The sequence below is a fragment of the Globicephala melas genome, chromosome X (genome assembly GCF_963455315.2).
Source record: "Globicephala melas chromosome X, mGloMel1.2, whole genome shotgun sequence".
NCBI classification, from domain to species: domain Eukaryota; kingdom Metazoa; phylum Chordata; class Mammalia; order Artiodactyla; family Delphinidae; genus Globicephala; species Globicephala melas.
In genome coordinates, this window is record NC_083335.1 from 115,200,317 (window position 1) to 115,219,625 (window position 19,309).

The window sequence follows — 19,309 nt, forward strand, 5'->3', positions numbered from 1 at the left end:
ACATTTCAGTTGGACTAGATAAAGCCTGGAGGGAATACTTAGAGGCTCACACTTTAGGATGACGTAAGGTTTTGTCATTTGTAATTTTCGTGATGACAGAATCCTGTCACGTTGACTTGACTGTCTTCTGGTTAATAAAAAGGCACATACAGTGCTTGTATTTCTTCAGATTATTCTTTTCTGGAGATAGATGAGCCAAAAACACATTTCACATTGGCCACTGAACTGACGGGCAGATAGCAATGGCTAAACATCTCCCAAAACAAAGTGGAAGTTTCCACATCTCATTACTAATCCCCAATATTCAGGTTTCAGAACTGAACTCTTCTGCATTAAGAAGATAGTGACTTGGTTCAACTGCCCCCCATGGGAACTGCTGGTAGAATAAGCGAACAGTGCGTCTTGTCCAATACGCTCGCAGGACTACATTTGTGGACTTACAGGGTGAAAGTAGCCAGAAAACCAGCAGGCCAAAAAAGACAAAAACCAAAAAAGCCTCTTCATTTTCGAGCTTGACAAACGAGGACATGTGGTTGGGAAATGACCCTCCAGCCTCCGCTCCCACTATCCACCCCCATCCCTTTCCCCAGACTCCAACGTGGCTCATCTTAATCATGCATTTTGCCAGCTAGTGTTTTGGTATTTATTTTGCTCACGTTTAAATTTTTCTTCAATCTACAAAAACCGAATTTCCAGATTTACGAAGCACATTATTTTTGCATTAACTCTACCCATCTCCACAGTTAAGTAAGCATGTATTACTCCACCGAACTCAAAAACGGAAAATAAGGAACTCACGGCACTCCCTATTCTCCGACTACGAAACATACTATGTGTCTATAAAGAGCTTAAAAAAGACATCGCTTGGTTGAGAATAATGGTTAGTAGTGGTAGTGTGCGGCCCGTGGCAACGGCCTGCATCCTCACACCCACTCCCAAAGGATAGGATTGTTTCCTCCTTGGGGCCTTCCCCTGTATCTACAGCATATTGTATTATTTCATATATCACTTCCACCACACTCTAAGATCCTGCAAGGTAAGACTGTATCTTGCTCATTTTGGTAACTTCATCACTTAGCAGTGCTCAGTAAATGTTGGGGGGAACACACGTTAGGTGTAACCAAGGAGTGCTTTTGCGCATGACCAGACAACCAGGCTGCCCAGGCCATTTCTAAGGATGCGGAGGAGGGGAGGGTATGGCAGACACAGGTGGAGATGAGCAGAGCTGAGCATACATTGATTGGGCTGGGGAATCCTAGGGGTGGTGATCAAAGCTTCCGTAACAGAGCCAAAAGAACCGAGGCCTTTGAGTCTGACGGTGTGGTGCAAACACGGGTCTGACTACCCATGAGGACATGGAGATACCAGCCTCTGTGAACCTCAGCTTCTTCTTCAAGAAGGAGATTCCTCTATGTGCTTTATCTACCTCACAGGACAGTTGTCAAGATTAAATGCAAGCTTATGTCTTGCAAGAATTTTCTAAACGTTGGTAGCGTGATATATAGTTACCTTATGTTATCTAAATCAGAACACTCTGAGAGCAAAGGGAGATGCCACCAGTAATTATGTGAGAACAACACCCCTAAACCAGGACCCTCCTGGGCAAAGCTGGTTGTACGGTCACTGGTCTGTCCATCCATCTCTATCTATATTCTATATCCATTGATATCTATATCTACAACTCTGTATATTTATAGCCATCTATATCTGTATCAATATCTCTGTAATTATACTCCATAACTTTATCTACATCTGTATCTCTTCTCATATCTACAACTATATCTATATCCACCTCCATCTATTATTTATTGATGCTATTATTATAAGAACCATCTCAGAGTACCTCACTTTCTCTATTTCTCTTAATTTCTCTGGCCGTCCACTGCTCCCTCTATTAGCCATTTCTCACCAGGACGCTCTCTTTCCCGAGACTCTTCTCTTGGTAGTTTCTCTCTTCCCATCTGCTTCTCTCCCTTCCCTTCTTCTGCTCTCTTAACTGGTAATAATAAGGACCAAGAAATTTTTATTTTGTATCTGTCATGTTTCTTACACAATGTTCTTTGCTCCTCAAAAAACTGTAATTTGTATTTCTCTAAGAATACCAACAAAACTTGTCCTTTCTTAACGGAGAATCCAGTGTATTTGAACGAGCAGTAGTTTGCGACTTGGTACATGTGTGTAAACTTTGGGAAAGCCTTTTGATTAGTCTGAGATTCAGTTTTAGCATCTAGAAAATGGGGTAATTATTCCTCATTAATGCAAAAAAAGTGCTTCAGAGCAGCCACAGTAGCTGTTCATTAGAATCAGCTGAGGAGTTTCTGAAACTCTATTCCTAGGCTCTATCCCAGATCCAGTGCTATGGACCGAATGTTTGTGTTCCCCCAAATTCTTATGTTAAAACCCTAATCCCCAATGTGACGGTATTAGGAGATGGGGCCTTTTGGGAGGTAATTAGGTCATGAGAGTGGAGCCCTGATAACGCGATTAGTATTTTTATAAGAAGAGACACAGAGAGGTGATTTCTCTTCTCCTATCCTCTCTCTATGTGAGGATAAAGCAAGAAGGCAGCTCTCTCCAAGCCAGGAAGAGGGCCCTCACCAAGAAGCCGACCACGCTAGCACCGTGATCTTGGACTTCACATCCTCCAGATCTGTGAGAAATAAATTTCTGTGTTTAAGCCACCAGTCTCTGGTATTTTATTATAGCAGCCCAAATGGACTGAGACACCCAGGCATCACGATATTTTACTGCTCCTTGGGCTATTCCAATGTGTAGCCAAGGTTGAGAATCACTAGTCTGCAGACTATACAAAATCATACAAATGTACATTATCATGTGTATAATGGCATTTAAAAAATTTTTAACCCTATGGATTAGTAACTCAATAGAAGACAGATTATCCAGCCCTACTCTAAATAACTGGGGATAGGAAAGGAAAGATGAAATTTGAACACACTTTGAACTACCCTGGGTCATATTCTGAAAGATTCATAACAATAGAATTATCTCATTATCAACTCCGACACTCTAACTTTGAACAGGTGAACCCTGGTTCTTCCCATAGCTTTGTCCATCACTTAAAAGTAGCTGTACCTCCATCAGAAAGAATTGTCTGATGTGAGTTATCATTTAGCTCTTAAGACAAGATAAAAAAAGAAGACATCTCTTTCAAAGAGAAAATGTAAGAGTGGGAAATTAAATGCAAAGATGCTAATTACCAACCACAGATTAGTTTCCAAATTGTTCTTTTAACTTCTAAAACTAATGAGTAGAGATATACTCCATACCGCAAACCAGGCTCCCTGGAAACTTTGGTAATTAGAGTATCTCTTTGTAACGGACATTGCTCAATAGGTAAGAGAAAAAATCAGAATGATTCTCATTATTTATAAAACTCATTAGTGACAAAGAAACAACAAGCACTTGTACCAGAAGTACCATTCTTGACATCTTAAAACAGTGTCTCTGACAGGACTGTGGAAATTTACTTTTCAAGTAAAAAAGCTCCACGGATTTAAAAAAGTGACACCAGTGACTTTGGTTTTAAAACTTGCTGTTTAGTAATCAGTGCAGGTTTCTCTATGAAGTTGCTGATCTGCTCTTTCATGTTGCAACAGCTGGCATCCGGCCAGTGTAAATGTTAAATTGACACCTGGGCTGGCCCTTAAAAATGCCAATGACATTGACGGAAATGCATACCTGTAGAGCTAGCTGGGGATCCCAGAATCTCTAAACAATAGGCCATAGTTTGGGTTTCTGGCTATTGATCAAATGGCTTGGAATACACAGGAACCTCAATCCAACCAGGGACAAGGAAAAATCCATCTTAATCAGAGAAGACTGAGCTGTACCTTCCTAAATTCATAATCCATGTCTTTTAAAACTACATTTCTTTGGCAGAAATTTTTATTGCTTTGAGTTAAAGCATCTAGGCCACCTCAACTGTGCCAATTACGTAAATTCATAACCATGTTACAAAACAGATGGCACAATATAATATCAAATAATATCATCTTTCTACCATTATGAGGGACTTAGGCAAACTATTGAAATTAATGAATCAGGGCTTCCCTGGTGGCACAGTGGTTAAGAATCTGCCTGCCAATGCAAGGGACACGGGTTCGAGCCCTGGCCCGGGAAGATCTCACATGCCGTGGAGCAACTAAGCCCGTGCCCCACAACTACTGAGCCTGCTCTCTAGAGCCCGCAAGCCACAACTACTGAGCCCACGTGCCACAACTACTGAAGCCTGCACGCCTAGAGCCCGTGCTCTGCAACAAGAGAAGCCACCACAATGAGAAGCCCACGCACCGCAGTGAAGAGTAGTCCCTGCTCACCGCAACTAGAGAAAGCCCGCACACAGTAACGAAGACCCAACGCAGCCAAAAATAAATAAATTAATTAAAAATAACAATAATAAAGTAAAATGAACGAATCAGAATCTAGGATGTAAACAAACCGTTGGCCTTTCTTCGTGTCTTTGAGCTTTCTGAGAGATTCCGTCCCCACTGCCAAGATTTCCACCATAATTTCTCTATGAGCACATCCTCAGGAAAGCCTTGAAGAGCCAGAGGGTCACTTCACACAGGCTCCCTGGAGTGGATCAGATTCAAGGTCAACTTTAATCTTTTCAGGATGGACCCGGGAAACAAGCCCCTCAGCCACCAACTGTACTCTTAAGAGAGGTCCTCTCCCCTCTGCAAATCTAGGAATGGGAGAGATCTGGGCTGCAGAGACTAGGAAACCACTGACAACACTCACGTGAGTTTTTCCCTAGCTACTTTCCAACAGCCCTAATTTAGAGGTGCTGGGCTGTCCAAAAGACCAAATACTCAAAAATCAATCTTGGCAGATACTTCTATTTTTATAAAAATGATCCCCTACATCACATAGATCCTATATTTGCTAATCAGTCCATAGTCAGCCTGGTTGGAACAAAGAATCAAGCCTGTGGTATTGAAAGATTTTCCCCCCTTGGCCTCCAACCTCTGCTCACTTGTATCAGGGTAGGCCAACCATGCTTCCTGATTTCAAATCTGTTTCACTAACTTCTCATAATTAAGAATATTTCACTTTGGAGAAGCAAACAGTGTGAACTCTTGCTGTTTTGAGAGGTGCAATATAAGCACTTTTTTCATACAACTGCAAAAAACCAGAGCACTGCAGCCTCTGTGAAAAAGACTTTGGTCATTCTCGAAAAAAGTAAACATCAAAGTACCGTATGACCCAGCAATTCCACTGCCAGGTATATACCCAAAAGAATTAAAAGCAGGGATGCAAACAGATACTTGTATACCAACGTTCACAGCAGCATTATTCACAAGAGCAAAAAGGTGGAAACAACTCAAATGTCCCCTGACAGATAAATGGATTAAGAAAAGTAATCTATCCACACAATGAAATATTATTCAGCCTTAAAAGGAATGAAATTCATAGATGTTCTACAACATGGATGAACCTTGAGGACATTATGCTAAGTAAAATAAGCCAGATAAAAAAGTACAAATACTGTATGATTTCACTTATATGAGGTACCAGGTGCTGGAGGGAGGGGGAGTGGGAAACTCTTGTTTAATAGAGACAGAGTTTCTGTTGCATAAGATGAAAAAGGTCTGGAAGGTGAAAGTGGTGAGAGTTACAAAACATTGTGAATGTACTTAATGTCACTGAATTGTACACCTAAAGGCAGTTAAGATGGTACATAAAATTTACCATTATGTTACATACAATAGAACCATTATATATATAACATAAATAACATAACCGTTATGTAATATATATTTTACCACAATTAAAAAAAAAAGAGCACCACAAAAAATCCAAAACCTCAGCCAATGTTAGTGGGACCAATTTATAGTACAACCTGTAAAGCACATAATCCTTTCAGCTGATTTTTCTAGTTGCAGATGAGCCAGTAACATTCCTGTCTTAACCATTTCTACAAGGCTTTCCAAATGACCCTCCTCCATGTCAAACTTTAGTTACTAGCCTCGGACAATCAGTACAACTGGCCCAGGATTCAATAACATACATGTTTGCTCTGGCCCAGGAGTACCTGATACCCTGGGAATTCTGAGCCTAAGATGGCGCGTGTCCAAGAACAAAGCAACCTCATGTCACAAGATATGGAAGGCCCAGGGGATCACCTGCTTGAGTCATGGCCTCCAAGTGCCTAGGAGTCCTCAGTTTAAGTATGCTAATTCTCCTGAGCCAAGGGTCAAAACAGAGACATCCCCAAAGCCAAAGATTAAACTATTTATGCCGAGTGTTCAACCTACTTGATGAAGCAGTCTCGTCCATCCCGGTTTGCCGTCATCTCCCATCCATAGGGCGGCACCTGGTTCAAGCCCCAGGTTCCCGAGGGAGGTGGCCAGCCTGAAGACTTTGTCCTGTGGCTGGAAAAAAGAAAAGCAAGGCATCATTACACCTGACTCCGGAACACTTCTTCTGAGACAAACCCCAGAAGGGGCACAGGACTTGCTCGTCTCCGTTACGGGCTGTGTCCTCAGCTGACAAAATGAACGATTAGAATGTTTTTGTGTCAGGTGGCACGCTCAGTATCTTTCTTTATAGTATCCTGCAAGCTGTTCCCAGCTGCCCTGTGAGCTAAGTATACTCATCTCGTTTTACCGATGAGGAGACGATGAATGGCTCACAAAGCTTAGGTAACTTTCCTGAGGACACACAAGCCAATTCTGAACAAACGTTTAGCACGCTTTCCACGACACTAGGCATTCCTGGGACCAGACATTAGGACGGTTTGGCATATAAACAGATATCACACCACAATACAAATGCACAAATGAAAATAGATTCCTGTTTTTATGGATCTTAAACAAATAACCCCAAGCCTCAGTTTTCTGGACTCCTGTGACCAAAATACAAAATTTCCACTCATATTAACCATACTCCAGTCAAGGTGACTGGTCATAAAACCTTAGACAAACTCTCCATTTATGTGGCAATGAAAATCCACACATTAACTTTTACAGTTTCTAGTCCACACCTGAAATGTGACTCGTCAGCAACATGAAAGGGTAGGTTACGGAGAATTTTCTAGAAGCCTTTCCAAGAACAAGAGGAAAAAGGGAGTGACTTCACGTGACAAGCAGCTGAGATGGGCAGTGTTGCACAGTGACAATTCCCATCCAGAGGCCTAAGCCCAGTTTCTGGAACATTGCTGAATCATGGCCGCTCCTCTGCTGCCTGGGACCTGCAGAAATTCCACTGTTCTCTCATGAACATCAAAGACTCCTTCAAAGCTCAACCGTGGGAAGGAAAATACATGCTGTCATTTTAGGATCAACCAACATCCTTCGTCATTTGTCCTTTGGCTCCAGGTGAAGTTCCCCACTCTGGATGGCCTGTTAGATGTTCTAGGTGGTTCCAAATTGCAGACAGGAACCAAAGTGTATATGTGTGTGTTCGGGGAGCAGTGAGGACACTTCCAGGGCCTCACAGTCAGCATCTCAATAGTGAACCTGGGAGCCCTTAGAAAGAGGCGCCCCACCCCCTGCACCAGGCATAAGACACACAGCTTGTACAACTGTCCATGGCAGCCCTCCTGCAGCAAACATCCAAATCAGGGGTGTCAACCTGTCTGTGAGGAGGGGAGGCTTTGAACTTCCCAGGATGCAGGGCATTCCACCCCCGACCTCCACCCTCACCCAACTCACACAGCTGACCATGAACCGATGCTTCTCCTCAACGGAAACCAGCCCCACTTCCTGTAAGTTTTCTGGAGAGGAACTAGTTTGCAGAATTTTAATGACCTTCGTTGCCTTTCTTTAACTTCCTTTCAGTTTTCCCACACCCTTCAGAAAGCGTGGGGAGCAAAAGAGTTCACAAATTTAACACAGGTCCCGCCAACTTAGAGGCCCACCACAGGGCTAATTCCCACCCGTGGACTATTACACGAACAGACATGCCAAGTTTTTGTTCCTCTTCTCTACACCCAAGCCAGCAGTGGCAGTTTCCCCTGGTGGTGTTTGAAGAGCGAGCTGCTTGCCTGCAGTGAGAGCCCATGGCTTGGTCCCCCTGAGGTTCTACCAAAAGCCCGCCAATTTCTCCACAGCAGCAGAGGATGCATTCGGACCAAGCCCTTCGAGGTATGAACACAGTGTATACTGTTGTTAAAAAGTTTTGCAAAAGCAAAAGCAAAGCTACAGTAAGAGATGACGCACAGAACATTCCTGTAAGTGAAAGGAGGCCTATATAGAGAATGCAACAATTTATTCCGGATTACTAAATTACGTCCAGTATCAGAATGTTCATCTTTCCCAGAGGGGGCGAACTTATTAAAAACAAATAAACTGTCTACTTTTCTTTTCTCTTTTCTTTCCTTTCATTCTCTTTTTTCCCCCTGAAGTCTAAATCACTAAAAGAAAGAGGCTGGCTTCCGAATATAATTTACATGTAAAATACAGGGTTATAATAATGAGCAAGAGGGAGCCTGAATTTTATAATAAACTACATTCTGTCCCGTAAGGTGTGTTCAGGAAATAGTAAAAAAAAAAAAAACCCAATAGTTCAGCGAGATGTTTTCAAATAAAGCCTTTTGTCATAAAACACCAAATACAGTGCTAATACTGGAAAAAACACTCATTGAGTTAATTAGGGGCAAGGGACATCAACTGATATAAAACAAATCATTGAATAATTAGACTCAGACACGACTACATGTTTACCTGTTAATGTGTTGACATAAAATACATGGGTCGGAATGACATTCATAGAACTTAGCAAATTAAAATTAAAAGCAAATTAAAGTGCCAGTAGGAAAAAAAACCCCCCAAAACCTCTTTTCTAAGTATCTGACCATATATCCTCAAATCAACGACGAAGGTCAAAATTAAGGAGGGGTTTGGCTCCTATGTCTCTGTGGTGTGGTTACTGGGAAGTCCACCCCAATATACAACCTTGGAAGCAGGCAGTTGCTCTCCACTGGGAAGATGCTCCGGGGACCTCCTTTCCTGGTTCCCATCTCTGTGGCTGCACCAAACTGTCTACCACTCCCAATTGCCCCCCACCCCAGTGCAACGGAAAGACAGTTTTTTCCTACCAGGAGTGCAAAGACCTGGCCCCTGGAGAGCAGCGGCAGGGCCAGTGCACATAAATGTGGAGTCTTCTGGGCCTTTTGCTTTAGAGCCGCCTCAGATGCAGAGATTATCCTCAGGATGGACCAGGTGCTGCTATGAAAATACAGTCCTGTGCAGAACTCCTCACGTCTCGCTGTAACACTGACCCTGTGTCCCAGTGTGAGACGCATGCCCTTTAATTCCCCCATTTCAGAAAGAGTCCACTCTGAGTTCCTGGGCATCCTTCCCAGGGGCTGAGGCCTCTTCAGATTTCTCCTCTCTGAATGAGGTCTTACCTTTCTTGTCCAAAGACCTATTAGCCTCAAAGGTTCTCTTGACTCCCTCTGTGGAGGCTAAAGACTGTCCTGTAAATAGGAACCCTGCAGCTCTGCTCAGCTGCCGGCATGCAGGTTGGCCCCATGGAGATTATCTGAAAGGACCCCTCTAGCCTAGGGTTTGCCAGATTTAGCAACTGCAAACACGGGACACCCAGTTAAATGTGAATTTCACACAAATATCAATTTTTTAGCATCAGTGTATCTCATATAATACTGAGGAATACTTACACTAAACAAATTATTCATCATTTATCTTAAATTCAAATTTAACGGGGTATCCTGTATTTTATCTACAAACCCTACTCCAGACCCTCAAATAAACGAGCACCCAGATTCTCTGGGAGTATCAAAGAGGCTAAAATATCATAGCCTAGAGTCTTTCTGATTTGTCTTTACCTTAGTAGTAGGACTGAATACTGCTACCAATGAGTCTAAAATGTGAAAAGAAGTACCCTCAGCTACTTGACTAGATTCAAAACAGACAACAACCTCCTAATATGCGTCTGGGGGTGCATGAGGATTACAAGTGGTCAAAAGCCAGCATTTTCTGTATCTCCCAAATTGAGCTGACAAGAACCCATCTTGCAGTTTTTGTTAACGATTACCAGGCTCTAGAAATTATGATTCAGCAGGTCTGAATTACAACCAGGAATCCATGAGTGAGTGTGTGTGCGTGTGTGTGTTGAAACAAGTAATCCCGATGACTCTTACCTTAAAGTAGGGTTGCTAAATTCAGCAAAAAGCAAAACAAAATATAGAATGCACACTTAAATTGAATTTCAAATAATTTTTAGTATAAGTACATCCCATGCAACATTTGGGACATAGTTATACTAAAAAATAATTATTTGCTATTTATCAAAAATTCAAATTGAACCAGGCATCCTATATTTTACCTGGCAAGCATGAGGTCTGGGAAATACTAGTCCTTGCTACTCCAAGTTTGGGCTGAAGTCCAGAGGCACGGGGTTCTCCTGGGTGTCTGTGTGCAATGTAAAATCCGCATTCAGTAAACAGCCCTAGGGGGTTCATATACCCACTAAAGTCTGCTAAGTGCTGCCTAAGCAGCAAAGCCTGTGAAGCCTCACCACACACTGCAACCACATGGGGGAACTTGTAAACGACAGATGCCTGGGACCAAGGCCACGCCATTCGAGTCAGAACATGTGCGGATGAGGCCAGGCCTCAGGGATTTATAGCCCGACACGGCTGCTACTGCCCAGTCATTCTACCATTGCTTTTCGCTCACAAGACGTAGGAGAGGCAGCCTGTGGCGGTCAAGAGCACGCAAGCTGGAGCAGGAGGTTTGCCAGGCGTGGTCTGTGGACCAGTGGCGGCATCACCCATGAACCTGTTAGAAACGCAAATTCTTGGGCCCCATCCAAGACCTACTAAACCCGAAATTCTGGGGATGCGGCTGACTCAGCAATCTGGGTTTAACCAGCCTCCAGGCTACGCCGGTGCCCACTTGAGTTTGAGAACCACTGAGTTACAATCAGACTCTCTTCAATTCAGGCATTTATTTTTCATAATCTCGAGTGCGTTACTCAACCTCTCTAAACCCCTCAGTCCAGCTCCTCCTCTGTAAAATGGTGGTAATAGGACCGCATCTTGGGGTGACAAAATGCATTTTGTAAAGATTTCAGTATGCTGCCCGCCACATAGTATTATAGTATGTGCTATAAATTCTCTGCTAAGTAAATCTCTACCTAACCCTCAAGAGAATATAAGACTTGGGGTGGTTACACAAGTATAAATGGCTTCATCCATTCTCAAAACAGCAGAAGGGTGAAAGGCTCAGTCATCTACTTTTTTCCAGTCTGGCAAGAGCAGGGTAGGAAGGGGCTGAAGCAAACAGTTACACCTTCCTGTAAGTTAAGAAGTGGATGAGTTCAGCAGAAGTAGAAGCAAATATCAGAAATTCGTTTTGTTTTTTAACCAGGAATCATGTGTGTGTGTGTATCCATGGTGCCGAGGGTCAATTTCCACTTGTCTCAGGCCAGGCTTTGAGATTCCTTGCAGCTCTCATGTTCTGTGACTTCAACCTGAGATCATGGCTGTGTGAACCACTTTCAAAGGCTTAGCTCAGCCTTAAAAATAGCGACCTACATTGGCAGGGCTATTTAAGTCATCCCAGAAACTCCCAACAACTGCCTGAACTGGTTTGCAACTTTGTGTTATATTTGCAACAGATTGAAACTGTCCTGGACAAAAAAGATCTTTATATTTCATAAGAAGTGAGAGCAGCTATGAAGGGCACAGGCAAAGGTACAGAACTATTTATGCTGAGACCATTCGAGGAAGCAACCCATGGTCACTGCCTGCGTGCATGCCTCTAAATCCTGGGCCAAATCTTGATGGCAAATCTTCTCTGGGAGAAGCAGTTTATTAGAAACCACCCGCGGGCCGCTAGAAACACACCTCAGTAACAGATAAAGGGATGCTGTACGGGAGAAGGAATGTGAGGTCCGGTTCCCAACTCCCAAGTCAGACAGACTCAAATTCTGCCACTTACTAGCTTTGTGACTCTGGACTCTCAATTCTTTGGGTCTTATTTTCTTCACATGTAAAACAGAATTGGTCTCACTCAATGATTCCCTCCCGAGACACGTGGCAACATCTGGAGACACTTTTGGTCGTCATAACCAGGGGAAGCGGTACTCCTGGTATCTAGTGGGTAGAGGCCGAGGATGCCACTAAACATCCTGCAATGCACAGGATGGCCCCATCACAAATGACAAATGTGCCCCTGCTTAGCTCACAGAGTTGTCGTCAAGAATAAACCAAGTGATGAATGTACAGTTCTTAGCACGGTTCTTGTAGGTGCTCAATACACTTTAGTGGGGGAAGAAAAGCCTTCTCAATGTTTCCACTTAAAGCCTAATTACGATAAGTAGAATGCATCTTTACATCGGAGAGAATCCATCTTTACATCAGAATTCACAGCCACTTAATAGCTTCACGGCTTTGGGTGAATTACTTGGCCTTTCTGGGTTTTGGTTTTGCGTGTGAAATGGAAATAATAACATCCACCTCATGGTGATGTTATGCAGAGATGAGATACGTACAGCCCTGCAGTGCTTGACTCATTTAGAATAGTCTCATCAAATGGTATGTTGTGTTATAAGTGGCAGTCATAATAGTAATGGAAATAACTTTTGTATTTGACCAAATAGTTTAAACAGCACTTCTATATACACTATTTCTTTAGATATTCACAAGCCTGTCTCAGCATGTAACAAAATGCCTGATAAAGCATTAGTGTTTCCATTATAAAGAGGAAGAAACCGAGGCGCAGAGAGAAGGTATAACTTGCTCAGCGTTTGGTGAAGTTACCAGCTTTTCTTCACTGGGGGAAACAGGCACCGCGATCTTGTTGGGAGACAAACACCGTGTCTCACATAGAATGTACGAGGGATGGAAATGGGCAGAGAAGGGCAGAGGCCACCCAAACTCATCTGATGCAAAGGGTATCCAGGACTGAACCCCGAGGCTCCCTGATTCAAATTCCCTCTAAATCACACTGTATCACAATTAAGTGTAACTTCAACTCATGGGCTTCCTCATATACCTGGTAATACTTAGGACCAGTAGCCAGGATGAAGCTGTGTCCTCTGAACTTGGTGTTCAGAAATGAATTTTCAGGTCCGTTTCATGTATGAGAAAACCTAAGCCACAGTTATTCAGTTATTCATCCCCGATATCGAATGACCCTATACAAATTCAGTAAAATAAAACGTGACCCAGAATTTGATTATCCTTATCTCTTTGGACTCACAAAGATGATTTTCAGAATAACCCAAGTTATAGAGTGCTAAATATGGTATTACAAGACTTAAAGCACTTCCTCATTTATTTTGCTCTAAATGGTGGCAGGGTTACGGTACCCGAAAACCTACAGAATTCAGAACTTCACACAGCATGCAAGCAGATGACCTTCAAGGTTGACGTGCAATGTGGGTTGAGGTAAAGGAAGCAGAGGGAGTGAGAAAAATGAACAAAAGATGATTCTGGATGAATTTTAAAAACTCCAAATTTGGTGGCAGCCTTGTTCCTTTGGTGACCAGCCTGGTGGGCCCCACTGGGGCTGGAGGGGTTCCTGCTCTTCAAGGTTTCTTGTCCCCATGGATCAGTGAGGAACAGACTGACATCTGCCCACCCCCCCAGCCTTTTGGTTCCAGTTAATCATGCCGTTGAGACACAGACACCTTCTGAATTAGGTGTATTCTCTCCCGTCTCAGAACTAAACCTCTTCATGCGATCAGGCGTTACTACAGTACTAACAGCATCGCAATCTTATACAAGAGGTAACAGCTTTCCATCCTATAGCCCATTATTAGCAGCTCCTAGGGCAAGTGCACGTGAAGAAAGCAATGTTGATAGGGTGAAAATAACATCAAGGCCTTGCACACACAGAAGACAGAATCATCCCGCCAACTACCGTGAAGATTTCACTTCTGTTTTGACACGGAGGACAGGAAAATACAGTAAAGGGGGAAAAGCAGGCAATTCAAAACTAATTTACATATTAATACTAAGCCTCATAAAAGCAGAAACTTAAAAATATATTCATTACAAAATCATTTTAGTCAAGCAGAAATGTATTATTAATCAGGAGTTTAACTACAGTAAAAACATTTGGATGTATATTTTCATTACCAAATTTAAACATTTTTCTGATTATTTTCATCTGCTTGGTTGCATAATTTACCAACCCACACAATAAAACTAATTGTGCGATTATATATCCATGGTTTTCACTGCAAACCTCTCACCAGCCTGCTGAATTACTTGTTTCCCAATTGCGTATGTGGGAGAATTACCAGGAGAATTAAATTTAAGCTAACTGGTTCTCCTTCCCCAAATTTGCACATACACACTTGAGCCTCACTCTGTAAACAAGCCGGTGACGCGCTCAAGACATCCTAAGACTCTGAGGCCACATATATAGCCGACCGTGAATCTGGGAGGACAATTATAATTAGCCCTGTACTGTACAGGAGAAAATAGATGCAGACAGGCCGGGCTGGCCAAGGATGCCCTGAGGGGTGTTACAGAGCTAACTGTGGGAACAGTCAGCCAATGGTCTGGAGCCCCTCTCACTGGAACGCTGGACTATGTGCTCACGAGCCTGTAGGTGTGGCTCCCGGGTAAGCACGTGATGCCAGGTGCAGATGCTACACTCGGTGCACCCCCGTGAGGCCAGGACCACGTATCCTCCATCTTTCTATCTCTGTTACTCAGACTAGTGTCAGCACACAGGAGATGTTCAATGGAAACTGCACTCATAAAGGAATCCAAGGTACATGATGGTCCTGGCCTAGAATCTTAGGCATTAAAACCAGAGCTCCCCGGCACTTCCCTGGCGGTCCAGTGGTTAAGACCCCGCACTTCCAATGTAGGGGGCACGGGTTCAATCCCTGGTCGGGGAACTAAGATCCCATGCATGCCGCGCAGCGTGGCAAACAAAACAAAACAAAACCAAAAACAAACGCCACCATAGCTCCCTGCCTACAACGCATATAACAAATGCTGGTTGAGCACCTAATCAACGCATATAACAAATGCTGGTTGAGCACCTTGTATGTACCACGTGCTGTTCTAGGTGCTCGTAATACATCACGTCAACACAGAAAATAAACACCCTCAATCATCTGGCCCAGATCTTCTTTTCCAGCCGAGCAACCTACTAATTTTGCTAAGAATATGCTGCTACTTTTAAACTAACTCACCTATATTCCCTGAACACGCGTGTTTCCCATGTTCATATCTCCATGTCTTCGTTCATGCTATTCCCTCTGGTTAAAACGTTCTCCTTCCCCCACTCCAACTCCCTGACCTCTCCATATCTATCCAAAAATGATGAATCTTCCAAAACGCATATCAAATGCTACCACTGCAGAAAGCAGTCCCTGAATCCCCTGCCCTAAAATCATTATCTTGTTTCCCTATGCTCGTGGGAAGCGACTGTTTGCACTACTGAGGTAGCGTCTACCTTGTATAATTACCGATAACTGTGGGGATACACGTCTTCCTAGATTGTAAGCTCTTGAGCGTTAATACCACTTTACAAAATTCTACCTACTGCACATAGTTGGTGCTCAATAAACACTTATTTGTTAATACAGTCATTGCAACTTGAACTCTTCTAATTAGCCTTGCCACCTTCAATTGGAATTCTCTCTTGCCAATTGTGATTCTCTTACCCAACTGTGATTTCCTTAGGACAGGGGCGAGTCTCCTTCATGTTTAGAACCCTGGAATCCACATTTGGCAATGGTAGGTGTGCAACATATACTGTTTGTTAACTGACGTGTCCTGTTATACTTGGTTTACTGAGGGCTATGAAGTAGTACAGAAATAGGAATTTTATCATTGCTTTCGATGGGGCACATACATGCATGGAAGCAGTAATATAACTTCTGCATGTCACCTTCTATTGTTGAATGGCTAGGGGGAATCTATGTCTCTGCATGATGAAAATGTACAGACGTGGGACTCACGGGATTTGCCTCTGAATTCAGCCATGACCAACAAGCCCACACTCGACGTAATTGGATCCAAAACAACAGTCCCTTTTTCCATCAGAACTGAGGGCAGGATTTGGCACACGGAAACTGTTTTATAATAGCATTTGTTTGAACAGACGAATGAATGAATGAACAGCAGTCAAACTCTGGAGCATCCTCCAAAAGGAGCCATATGACAGTGACTAGGCAGGTCCAGGATTTCAACAGACAGGACCCTGCAGCCCAGAAGGCAACGCCGAGATAGGAACTTGCTGCCTCGGCATTCCTGAAAGCCTCCTGCTTTTGTGAAGACAAAATTGCAATTCGGAGGCCCCAGATCAAAATCAAAGGCCTTAAATCTAAACCTCACTAACGCCAAATGTTTAAGCCTTCATCAGTGTCCTTGATAGAAGGTCGTTTTCATTTCTCTAGTTCAAGGTTTCCGTAGCTGGAAACGGCTCTTCACCGATGACAAGCTCCCAATCGTTACCAGGATTATGTGCTCCCCCGACTTCTCATTCTGTAAAATCTCAGTCACAGAAAAGTTGAGGGCAACAGTCACCCTTGTGCTCATCACCTAGAGCAGAGGACCGCAACAAGGGGCGATTTTGCCCCCCAGTGGACATTTCGCAGCGACGGGAGACATTTTTGGTTGTCGCAACTGGGGGTGGTGGTGTGCTACTGGCATCTAGTGGGTAGAGGCCAGGGATGCCACTAAATATCCCACAGTGCACAGGACGGCCCTGCAACAATGATTTAGCCCCAGAAGTCAAGAATGTGGAGGTGGAGAAACTATGCCCTAGGTTTATCAATTATTCGTATTTTTCAACATTTGGTTTTATCCCCTCTCCCTTCACTCCTTTGTCCACTCCCTCTGTCTCCGTTTACATATGTGAAATGTTTACTTGAACCAATAGACATCAGGACATTTCACCCCCAAATTCTGCAGCAACTCTCTCTTAAGAAAAAGGATACTCCCCTTTAAAACCATAATACCATATTGCACTCAAATTTAATATTGATACAATATTATCTAATATATAGTCCATATTCAAATTTCCCCAATTATCCTAATACTTTTCCTTCACAGATTTTTTTGGGGATTTGATTTGGTATCCAATCAAGCTTTACCCTGTGCATTCAGTTATCCTGTCTCTTTATTCAATCATGTGTGACTTGAGCTGACACACAAGTCCCTAGAATCTTTCATCCAAGGGCCATAATTGTAGGCAGCTGGGACTGGGCCCCAAGACTCCTAGGATTTTTCAAAGGGCAGAGTTCAAGATGGGAACATAAATTAATAACTTAGCAGCAACCTGAAGAAAGAACAAAAAGGGTCCTAGAATTGATGATGAGGAAACGAGCCAGTCACAGATGAGAGGCTCCCACTCTCTGGTTGTTAGGGCAGGATGGGCAAGGGGGAGCCGGCACGGGCACACAGCAGGCATCGCAACGAGGGTTTTGACATCAAAGAACATTCTACCCCAGCTAAAAAGCCCCTCACAGATGTCTTGATGTGCCAGGATCCTGGGCACAGCCAGACTAGGTTGTTCACCTTTGCTAGAGAACGCCAGACCAGAAGGGATCTGAGCTGGCAAAGGAATCGCTTGAAAAAACAGGACAGTTGCGTTGAGCTAATTACTGGAGGGAAGATTGGCCCATCCGGATGAAGAGAGGATTCCGAGTGGACACAAAGGGCATTGTACAGCCAAGCCTCTACAAAGAGAGACTTGTGAGGTCAATCAACAAACATTCACTGAGCATGGACTCCTCTCTGCAAGGTTCTGGGGTCGGCCTTGCGTATGATGTCACAACCCTAGAGTACACTTCTTACTCTCTGCGCTATAATGTAGTCTGAGCACTCTTTTTCTTTTCCAAGCACCAGGTGCCCTCATGACGGTACATTCACTCATTCAATCAATCATTCAAAACATGTTTTTGAGGACTTTTGTGCCAGTCCTGGTGCGGAGCTAGAGCTGTGACAAGCAGATAGGAGTTGGTAACATTGATGAGGAAGGCTGGCCTCGTGGCTCACCCTACCTAGGCGTGGTCTGGACACTGGGCTTTGCCCTGAGCTTTCACTGAAACTCCTCAGGTAGGAGTCCCACGTTGGGAAATTCAGGCATCAGGAAACAGGGAAGTCTTCCTTACACCTCTCTATTTAGCCCACATGGACAACAATTTCAGCCATACTGACCATTAAATACATGTCCTCCTTCACCTCGGGCCCAGTCTTTCGCTCTGAGCTGTAATATGGAACCCGAACACACCCTCAGGACCCAGCAAATGCAGCATGTCATAGAACTGAACAGTGATTATATGAGTAATGAAACCCAGCATTGGCTGCACCTACCAAACGGCCTAATCTAATTTTCAAATGTGTTGTGAAAACGCTTTTGCAAACACATCATTTTGAGAGGCAGCATTCATGTTCATATTTGACTTATTTTACAGATGACTCATGACCTAACACTGCTACTCACCAAGCTCAGAGAAGTCCAACTGGCTTCCCAGGGAACATCCTCATGAACCGTATATGAACAATTCAAATACTTTCGGAGTTAGCTCTCCATTTGAAAATTATATTTGCACTGTCTGCTGGGGACATGCACATATATTCTGATCATTTTTAAATTTTTAGGGATTAACATATAAAGTATGTACTTATATGGACTGTAGTTTTCTTAATCTTCTTAGACTTGCTTAATGACTTTAGAATCCTATGTTAAAAGTGTACCTAAGAGCTATCTCTCATTCCATTAAGTTTTCTTTTTCATTCTGAGTAAGATAATTAAATATTACTTAAAAATTATCCTCAATTAGGTACCAGCAGAAATAAAAGGAAACAGATTATAAAAGTGAAGAGAGAGAAGAAAGTGCATTGACTATATATGTACCCTTTGGGAACTAAAAGTGAAAAAGAATACAGAAGAACACTGGCCTGGAAGGCATGAGAATAAGTTCTAAGTCTACCATTTATAGCAGGGGTCAGCAAACATTTCCTATAAAGAATCGATAGTAAATATTTTCAGCTTCAAGCGTCGTGTGGTCTCTGCAGTATTTACTCAACTCTGCCGCTGGATCTTTAGTAGCCACGGACAATGTGTAAACTAACGGGCACAGCTGTGCTCCAAAAAAACGTTATTCACCCGCCGCCCACCAAAATTTGTATTTGGCTCATTGGCCACAGTTGCTGACCCCTGATTTACAGTGGCACCTTGGAAAAGTCATTTATATTTCTGTCCCTCGAGAGTCTGATCTGTAGCATGAAGGCGCTGGACTAGATGATTTCTGAGGTCCCTTCAAGCTCCAAAATGTTCACCTCCATCAGCTAAACAGGTCTCTTTCTAAAAGGCCATAATCTTTAACAGGATAGAAAGAAACC

General features: G+C 43.3%; 1 protein-coding gene across 13 annotated transcripts in view; it reads right to left on the bottom strand.

Moving 5' to 3' along the window:
- The window catches only part of FRMPD4 (FERM and PDZ domain containing 4), a 797,331-nt gene that overhangs the window by 177,821 nt on the left and 600,201 nt on the right, over positions 1-19,309 (bottom strand). For all 13 annotated transcript variants that reach the window (XM_060292295.1, XM_060292298.1, XM_060292294.1 and 10 more), the window contains one exon: positions 6,279-6,395. In XM_060292295.1, coding sequence (XP_060148278.1) covers positions 6,279-6,395 — 117 coding nt within the window. The remainder of the gene's footprint in view (positions 1-6,278; positions 6,396-19,309) is intronic.